At 47.7% G+C, this 10042-nt stretch overlaps 1 protein-coding gene across 1 annotated transcript in view; it reads left to right on the top strand.

Moving 5' to 3' along the window:
• The first annotated feature begins 8180 nt into the window (after positions 1–8180).
• LOC132568798 (sorting nexin-33-like) overlaps positions 8181–10042 on the top strand; it is a 48272-nt gene continuing 46410 nt past the window's right edge. Inside the window, exons 1-2 of the mRNA XM_060234990.1 lie at positions 8181–8378; positions 8556–8732. Coding sequence (XP_060090973.1) covers positions 8181–8378; positions 8556–8732 — 375 coding nt within the window. The remainder of the gene's footprint in view (positions 8379–8555; positions 8733–10042) is intronic.

Genomic DNA, 10042 nt, shown 5'->3' with positions numbered 1-10042 from the left:
AACCTGCCTCACAGATTACATGGGGGGAGAGAATGATGTAAACTGCTTCGGTTCCCCCTCCCCCCCTCACTGTGAAGAAAGACTAATTTTCCTATATGCAGGCTGCAGGGAGGGCACAGGTGATGGAAAGCTGAAGTCAGAGGGGCAGATAAAAGGAAGGAGATAGGATTGCCAACTCCAGGTTAGGAAATTCCTGGAGATTTAAGGGGCTGGGCCTGGAGAGGGCAGGGTTTGAGGAGGGGTGAGACCTCAGAGAGGCACAATGCCATAGACTCCAAACCAACAATTTTCTCCTGGTAACCACTGTTGCCAATCTCCAGGTGAGGGCTGGAGAGCACTCAGAATTACAACTACTCTCCAGATGGCAGAGATCAGCTTCCCTTGATGTGTTTGTGTGTGTGGGGGGGAGTGAATGCTTTCACTTGAATGGGTGGGAAGACAGCAAGGGTGGCAGACACTCACTCAGAGGCCTTCAGTGGTATCTTTCCATGTTGATGGAAAATTCCTGGAGATTCTGTGGTAGACTTTGAGGAAGGCATAGGAGTTAGGGCTTCAGACTGGGGTCTGCCAGATCCAGGTCCTTGCTGTGGAAGCTGATTGACTGATTTCAGACCAGTCACAAACTTCCAGCCTAACCTGCCTCACAGGGTTGTTGCTCAGATCAAAGGGGGCAGAAGAGAATTATGTAAGCTAATTTGGTTCCCCACTCCCCACTGTGGAGAAAGACAACCTATGTAGAAGCTGCAGGGAGGGGAAAGGAGATGGAAAGCTGAAGTCAGAGGGGCAGATAAACGGAAGGCGATAGGTTGCCAACTCCAGGTTAGGGAATTCATGGATATTTAAGGGGTGGGGTTTGAGGAGGAGTGGAACCTCAGACAGGTACAATGCCATTTCCTCCTAGGGAACCACTGGAGATCGCTCAGATTTACAGATGCTCTCTAAATAGCAAAGATAAGCTCCCCTTAAGGTGGTGGGAAGTTAATAATTTCACTTAAGTGGATGGGAAGACAGCAAGGGTGGCAGGCACTTGCCCAGAGCCTCCTTCTAGAGCCCATTGCATTTTTTTTCCACAATGGGCCTTACTCCTAGCCTTGTAATAAATACATTTTTAAAATAATTTTGCATTATTTAAATATGTTTCACATTTATTGTTTTTAGTAATTGGCCCTCAGATATGCATCCATTAAACCTTCTAGGTTCTTAATTCAGTTATTTGGGTTAAGCTTTTTGCTCTCCTTCTTTCATTCCTTTCTGACTAATAAAGTTGTAGCCATTTTATTCCAAAAGGCAGAGAGTGATTGTGTTTATTTGGGTTGCCACAGTTTATTTGGGTTGCCCGTTTGACTACCCCCTTCCATTGCATTGCTGCAATTCTCAACATGTGATTTCTTTTTTGTACAATGTGTTTGACTAATGGTGAAATTTTACCTAGAAGTGGGCTGTGGCCAGAGATCTATTTGTTTGGGAATGAGGGGGCCTTGGAGCATTGTGGGCACACCTCACTGTGTTCCTGGCCTTGCCAAGGGTCTCTGCCAAGCTGCTGTGGGCAGGACTGGCCCTAGGGCGCATGGCGTCCCAGGCAGACTTGCTGATAGCCATGCCCCCTACTGATCAGCTTATTGGTGGGTAAAACACTGCTGCTGCTGCCCTCTCTCTCCCCTTCCCTTTTTTTCTGTGGTGCCACACTCTGCCATCCCCCTGCATGCTCAGAGAAGCATGGCTAGAATTTGTCCTACCCTTAGACTTAACCCGGACCTCTCAGTGCTCTCACTTCTGGTGAAAGTGAGGGAGGGGAACTCTGAGAGGCCTGGGCCAAGTCTAAGAGTAGGGCCAATTCTAGCTGCACTTCTCTGAGCACCTGGTGGGGCGGTGAGTAAACTAGGCATTTGCCTTGGGTATGGGGAGGAGGGAAGAGCCCAATTCGGAGCCCCTCTTTGGTGCCCTAGGCAGTTGCCTAGTTTGCTTAGTAGGCAAGTTGGCCCTGTCTGTGGGCATACTTTGGGGAGCCCCTGTTGAAACAATGGAGATGTCTGCCTTTATGCCCTTCAAAACATGCCATTGGAGACTTGGGGGTGGCACTGCCTGCTCCACATGTGCTTTCCTTTGCTACTTAAAACACTCTAGTTGATGGGTGTACTCTGGACCTGAGTGTTTTAGCCTGGGGGTGGGGCTGTGAGAATTGTAAGCATCCTTCTATTTCTTGTGCTGTGTGGCTAGGGTGTCTGCAAAGCTGCCACAGAGTTACTCTGGGGACTACCTACTGAAGCTCTGGGGTTGTCTGCCTTTCTGTCCTTCAGAACTTGTCTTAGGAGACTGGGGGTGTGTGCAAGTGTAGAAGGGGGGAATGCTTGCCTTGTTTCCAGTGTCTGGCCGGGGGTGGGAGGGTCCACCCAAGTGAAGTTTCCCAATATGTGTGGTGTCACTTGCTGGTTCCTGAGCTGTTCCATAGATTCCTGTAACTGCAGCTGTCTTTTCCAGAGAGAACACCGGGGAGACCTATTTTTTGGAGGGCACATAACTGGGACCCGAGAAATGTAATCTGTCCCAACAAGAACAGGTAGAGGAGCAGGTGGCGCTGTATGTTTGGTGTCTGTAGCTTGCTGGGGGTTCATTCTATACACCTTTGAACCTGATATTTTCCTCAAAAGCACTTTCCTGGGACATCTTCTTTGGGAGGGGGGGTGTCATCACTTGGACCCCTTAAATCCAATCTGCACATAGCATGGAGGGTGTGTAGAGGAAAGTTTGATTTCTCTAGCTTGCACATGGTGCATTCTATATGCTCCTGGATCTGTAATTTCCTTCTTGGGGGGGGGGCCTGTAACATGGGCTCCATAAATTCAATCATCAGCAAATCATCAGCAAGGGTGGTTCCTAAGGGGTGCTGGCCCCTGAGTGGCTCCTCAATGCCTTCTGTTGTCCCAGCATCTTTGGCTGCATGCATTGATTTGGTTTTTGAGGGCATTTTGCAGACATTGGTCCTCCTTAATGAGCATTTTAGTCAGCTTGGCACCCAGTCAGCATCTTCTCTATCCTAGTCGGGAACTGAGCCTGTTAGGCCTTCTGGCTCTTGCCATTCTTTTAAAGAATGAGATCTTGTTTTCAGAAGAGGGACATTTAGGTCAAAAATCAATGGTGGCTGGTTTCTCTTCAAAAGTAGCTATGTTTCCAACTTCATTGCACAGACTAGCCCTGCCCACTCAAGATCCCCTCTGCCTCAAGTTGGATCCCCCCACCCCAATCACTACAACCCTTTCCATGATTGGTGGTGGTGGAAAGTACTGTCAAGTCACAGTTGACCAACTGTGAGCTTTTCAAGACATGAGATGTTCAGAGGTAGTTTGCCATTGCCTTAGAGCTGGGGCCAACCCTGCTTAGCTGCCAAGATCTGACAAGAATGGACTAGCCAGAGCTATCTAGATCAAAATACGATAGGTAAGGATATTTAAGTGTAGAGAGAGGTGTTATATAAGGGAGCTTTTATTTAAGCTAGGTGGTCAATGAAATTAGGTGATTCTTGAGGAAGGACAATAACAAATTCAATTTCATAAAATAGTAACCTCTTAGTACCTGTCTTTTATGTCTGATGCTGACATTCATGAATATACTTAGATCATTTGGCTTGGCAAGAGAATTATGAAATTTCTGATAACTATCAGGAAATTATGGATTTGCTATTCATTTCTTTTAAGTGCCTTCTTATTAGAAAGTCTGGCAAAAGCCCTGCTACTTCCTTCTTTAGGGAGTCTGGAAAGGTGATGTGGGCAACAAAATGCCAGAGTCGAAGTCTGTAAAGTCATGTGACTCTTTGACTATGATGATATTTGTTTGCTTATTTATTTGCAGATAGGGTCTGGGACATTTATGTGAAAACCCACAACCATCATGATCAGAATGTCCTGTATTCTAGTATTACTTTATTTAGATGGGAATGTGGATGAAAATTGCATACTTAATACAGACTGCCATTATGTAGTTAATTATGCACAAAATAAACCTGTACAATTGCAAATAGCACCTAATAATGGATAACCTGAGATTTATAGCATGCTTGTTCGGTCTAAAAAGGGCTCAGCTCATGAATTGGAAATGACTGGAACATTACCTAAATGATCCAGAATGAAAGATTTAACACACTGCTCTCCCCTTATAGCTGCTTACTTTCTGTCAGCAGATTTTTCATTTTGCTTTAATTTATTGAGCTTAAACAGTGCACAAACAAATTTGGGCCTGTTTAAGAGCATATGGCCTGTGCTTATGAACACTGGCTCACCATGTTGCCCCCAATTATATGTGAAAGTAATAATTTCTGAAGTTATATCAGGTCACCATGATAGCTGGGCTGCTGCTACTTTAATTTGCCAGTTGCCTAGCTGCAGCAAAAACAGCATTCACATCCTGAGGTGAAAGGGGGCATGCGCACACACACACACTTATATGTTTAAAAGTGTGTGCACACATTTCATTCTCTCTGTAGAAAATCCTGCTTTAGCATCCTCCTCTACACATTCTTTTTAGATTAGGAGTCAGTTGCCAAAGGCCCATGAACAAGTCTCACCCTCTCAGGGTGTCACCTCTTTTAAGACTTATTAGCCTCATAGGGACTAACTCAGTGTAAGAAGGCACATTTTGCTCAAGTATGAAACCCTCCAGTTAGGTTCCATTGCTAACTATATGTTTAATAGAGACAGTAGGAAGAAAATAGTTTAAATGCAATCATATCATGGAGGTGTTATAAACACACAGCACTGCATAACAAGAAAAAAAGAAACATTAAAAATAAAATGCTATAGTTCTTTTGTAGTATATTTTTCCTAGCTGGGACACAACTTTTCCAGTCTTTGAAAACAATAAAATATATTTATTTGTTAAGTGGTTTTACCATGCTTCCCCCCCTCCTCAGATGAAGACTCAAAGCAACTTGTGTGTGCACAGTGCCATCAAGTGACAGCCGATCCTATTTGGTTTTCAAGGCAAGAGATGTTCAGAGGTAATTTGCCATTGCCTGCCTCTGTGTGACAACCCTATACTTCCTTCAGGGTCTCCCAACCAAGTACTAACCAAGTTTGACCCTGCTTAGCTTCCAAGATCAGGCTACCCTGGACCATCCCAATTACAAAATAAAAAAATACCATTTATATTAACAAATCAGAGTATTGTGTTCAGTTTTGGGCACCACATTTTAAGAACGATACAGACAAGCTGGAACGGGTCCAGAGGAAAGCAATTAAGATGGTGAGGGGTTTGGAGACCAAGTGCTATGAAGAAAGGTTGAAGGAGTTGGGCATGTTTAGCCTGGAGAGGAGGCAGCTGAGAGGTGAGATGATCACCATCTTCAAGTACCTGAAGAGCTGCCATATAGAGGATGGTGTGGGATTGTTTTCTGTGGCCCCAGAAGGTATGACTAGAATTCTGGTCACTGCACCTCAAAAAAGGATATTATAGCATTGGAAAAAGTCCAGAAAAGGGCACCTAGAATGATTAAAGGTTTGGAACACTTTCCCTATGAGAAAGGTTAAAACACTTGGGGCTCTTTAGCTTGGAGAAGCGCCAACTGCGGGATGACATGATAGATGTTTACAAGATTATGCATGGGATGGAGAAAGTAGAGAAAGAAGGCCTTTTCCCCCTTTCTCACAATACAAGAACTCGTGGGCATTCAATGAAATTGCTGAGCAGTCAGGTTGAAACAAATAAAAGGAAGTACTTCTTCACGCAAAGGGTGATTAATGTGGAATTCACCGCCACAGGAGGTGGGGGCGGCTACAAGCATAGCCAGCTTCAAGAGGGGATTGGATAAAAATATGGAGCAGAGGTCCATCAGTGGTTATTAGCCACAGAATGTGCATGTGCGTGTGTATACACACACACACACTGGCCACTGTGTAATACAGTGTTGGACTGGATGGGCCATTGTGTCCCAACGTGTGTGTGTGTGTTAATACTAGCCACTGTGTGATACAGAGTGTTGGACTGGATGGGCCATTAGCCTGATCAAACATGGCTTCTCTTATGTTCTAACCAATGGGTTGAAATTAAATCAAAAGAGTTTCTGGCTCAACATTAGGAAGAACTTCCTGACCGTTAGAGCGGTTCCTCAGTGGAACAGGCTTCCTCAGGAGGTGGTGGGCTCTCCTTCATTGGAGGTTTTTAAACAGAGGCTAGATGGCCATCTGACAGCAATAGCCATCTGACAGCTGTGAATTTAGGGGAAGGTATTTGTGAGTTTCCTGCATTGTACAGGGGGTTGGACTAGATGACCCTGGAGGTCCTTTTCAACTCTATGATTCTATGAAAACCCCCAAGCAATATAATATACTACATTTTGGACTAATCCTGTATGTTTTGGCCCTCCTCACAGTTCCATGGTAAACAAACCATAGGCAAAGAGCCGAGGGTCAAACCCAGGCTAAATACCTGAAACAAAGAAATAACAGAAGCTCAAGCCAGATCTCATTCTGCTGGCTAAAAAGATGTTCCAAGCCATTCTCCCCTGGGCATTAATATTAAATAAGAGGATGAGTTATAAGGGTTCCCATACAGTTATCTCCCAACTTTCTAGACTCAAGAACTACATTTAACCAAGGATGCATGAACATCTGCATTTTCAGCTCATCCTGTTCACTGGTCACAGACAGAAAGCCAATTTTTCCACCATTTGTTAATCTGTTTGTGGCTGTTTGACAGGTTTCTTTACTGTTTAGCTTCCTAACCATGCAGTACAGTGCAATCAGCTTTTTGTACATGAACATTCTCAGACAACCCAATTGAATTATATCCCCTTCCCCTCCAACCCCCCCTCCAACCCCCCTCCCCCCCTTTAAGAACATAACAAGAGCCCTGCTGGATAAAACCAGTGGTTGCTGGACAAAACCAGCAACCTGTCTCATATAGAAGCCATAGAGGCTAAGGGCTTCCCCAGATGTGGCCTCTTACCACTGGTATTCACAGGCTTACTGCCTCTTGAGTATGGAGGTTCCCTTTAGTATCCTTGGTTAGTAGCTACTGATGGACCTATTCTCCATTAATCTAATATCTAAAGTTATCAATGATCATGGTCATCCATTGGCAGCAAATCCCACAATTTAAATGCTCATTGAATAAAAGTTCTTCCACTCAGCAGGCAATTGTTTAACTAGACAATGAAGTATCTCACAGATTATATAAATCAGTCATAAATAAATGCTGTACTGTAATAAAATCCTGCCCTCCAGTGTTCATCTAAGTAGTCCTTTAGTGAAAATATTGGCTCCCCTTCATCTGCCTGGTCACCTCCAGGCTCGCACGTCAAGCAGTACAAGTTACTTTCTTGTGTGGAGCTTAAGAAGACATAGCTTCTGGATGCTTTCAGGACAGGCAAAAGAGATGCATTCCAGCCACCATCCCCAGCACAGCATTGGGACAAAGAGGGTATGAGAGGACAAGAGAAATTACATAAGGACACTGTGGCTGATACCAGATGGGCAATCTGGGACAGCTGGGTGGCAGCCGAAATTGGGATGGCTCAAAAAAAGCCGCCCGGAGTTTCCCAGATGCTTGCTGTGCTGCCCCTTCCAAGGCACTTGGTTCCCATCCATGAGTCAGCTGGCGCTTTCCAGATGTCACTGTCCGCGAAAGAGTGGCGTGTGGAAATATCCCGTGAGTGGTAAGCATCCGTATGTAGTTTTGCATGGGCACTCACATGTATCTCCCCTCGTAGCCATGCGCACACAGCGGGGGGGGGGCTCTTCCTTCCCAGGAATCCATGAGGTCCTGAAATTCCAGGGCCCAGGGTGCTTGATGCACATTACCGGAAACCATGGCGAGGGAGGCAGCTGGGCTCTTAGCCTGCATATTGGGATGCAAGGTGCTCGTCCAGGCAATCAGGGCATGGCTCGCTGCCGTTGACAGACAGGAAGCCCACAGGGCAGTTGTGACCCAGTGGTACTGGGCTCTCAGAAGAGCCAGAGCTAATCACTCGAGGGTCATGCGAGCCCGAGTCAGGGCAGCATTAGTCAGGGTTTGGGCAGAGCGGGGGGACACGGTGCTGGTGGATGTACCCTTCAGTGCAGTGGTGGGAGACCTTTGTGTGCTGAGTCTGGGAGGATGAGCAGTGGCTCCTACATTTCCATGTGGCCAGGGGGACATTCACATGGCTGGTGGAGACCTTGCAGCCATGGATCACGCACCAGCAAACTGTGATGAGGGCAGCTATCTCTCCAGAAAAGCGAGTGGGCATCACCATCTGGTTTCTCTCCACAACAGGGGGCTATGCAGAAGAAGTCAGCAGCCCGTTCAGCTTGGGACATTCCACCATGGCGGAAATTGTGGCAGAGGTGTGTTGGGCGATCGGCAATGTTCTGCTGACAGCTACAATAAATCTCCGCGCCGTTGGACAGGTGAGGGTCCACCCCCCAACTCCAGGCACCATGTGCAGTGGCATTGGCCTGTGATCTGCAACCCCAGGGCAAGGTGCCAGGGGGCACAGCCACCACTGTCCAGTGGTGGCAGGTATGAGGGGGTGGGATTAGGTCCCATGTTTTGCTTCTCTAATGTGTTGTCATTTGCATTTCCAGGTGATTGAGGGTTTCACAGCGCTGCAGTACCCCCACTGTGTGGCTGCCCTGGATGGATGCCATATCCCGGTGCAGGCCCCCCCTGGCTACGAGGGGAGATACAGGAACCAGAGAGGTTTCCACTCGATCATCCTACAAGCTGCGGCGGACCACGAGGGCCGATTCATTGATGTCAATGTGGGCCCCCACCACTGGCATGTTGTGAGCTACGAAACAGGATGCGTGCAGCAGGTGGTGTGTGGGGGGGCAGCCAGCAGTGGCTGAGGTGTGCCAAGGAGGATGCCACTCCCCAGGCAGCCCTGCCACCATGGGACCCCGAGGTTACAGCACGGCAGTGATGTCATGATATAGGGAAGCACACGAATGGGTGATGCAGCACTCCACATTGGCAGTTGCCTCCAGTCAGACCAGCGGTGGCTATCTGAGATTTTCCAAAGGATGAGTCTGCCTGGCTGGCAGGCAGAGATTCATCCCTCACAGAGCTTGAAAAAGATTGCCTTGACCAGTATTTTCACCGACTGCACTACAGCACTTCCACCGGGCCAGTGTGATCCATGCTTCTCCACATTGTGCCTCAAAATATCAAATCGATGGGGGGATGGCCCTAGTGAGCTGCTTATAATGTGCGGGGAGCAAAACCAGTGATGCAGAGGCTGCTATAGCTTGGGTGGAAAGTTAAATGAAGCAGGGCTGGGGGTTAATACAAGTGTGCTCTGTGTGCATTATGTTCTCCAAAAACGTGCCTCGGACTGACCGCGATGCATCCAACCTCCTCCACTACTGCTCTCATTTCCTAATTGCTCATGCCACTGTGTGCTCATGCCCGTCCGGACCAGACCGCAGTTAGGTGCGGAGCATTTCTGCCCTCGGAGTTCCCAAGCATTCTATTACAGTGCTGAACAAGCACCCAGCTGGGTTTCCTGTCCTCTCACACTGCTGTGTGTTGACTGACCCTTCCACCTGATCGGGGGTGCTCCAGAAGCATCCTGCCCTGGGATGCAATGTTTGTGTGCCCACATTTCCAATACATCATTCTGTACTGCAGCTCCCTCATGGCTGCTGTACCCTATTTCAGAGCCCTCTTATGCCCTAAATGTGCAAAGAGATGCCTGCGGGGCCTTCTTCATTAGTTCTGAAACATTGCTCCTGAGTGTCCGTGATGCATTCCCATGCTTTGTGTGACATTCGACACCGCGTTATGTCCTCTGCGGGCTGCTGCTGCTGCCTGTTCAGCCTTCCACCATGTCACTCAGGGCCGTCCATGTCACATGAGGGGGGCATGTCGACCAGAGGTGAAAGTGGCCGCCTGCGAGGAGACCGCACTGCTGGCGAGTCCATGGGGTAGGCTCTCCACACTGTGGAATAGCATGGCGGGGGTCACCTCTGGGATGGGGGGGGGAAGGTGGGCCCTCTCCAGACCCCCTGTCTCCTGCCCTGGCTGTGACTGTGCAGTGCCTTGAGTGGCAATGTGAGTGGCAGCACCCACC

Source organism: Heteronotia binoei, chromosome 1 (assembly GCF_032191835.1).
Source record: "Heteronotia binoei isolate CCM8104 ecotype False Entrance Well chromosome 1, APGP_CSIRO_Hbin_v1, whole genome shotgun sequence".
Taxonomy (NCBI): Eukaryota; Metazoa; Chordata; class Lepidosauria; order Squamata; family Gekkonidae; genus Heteronotia; species Heteronotia binoei.
The sequence above is the reverse complement of the archived record's forward strand: the minus strand, read 5'-3'. Positions and strand labels throughout refer to the sequence as shown.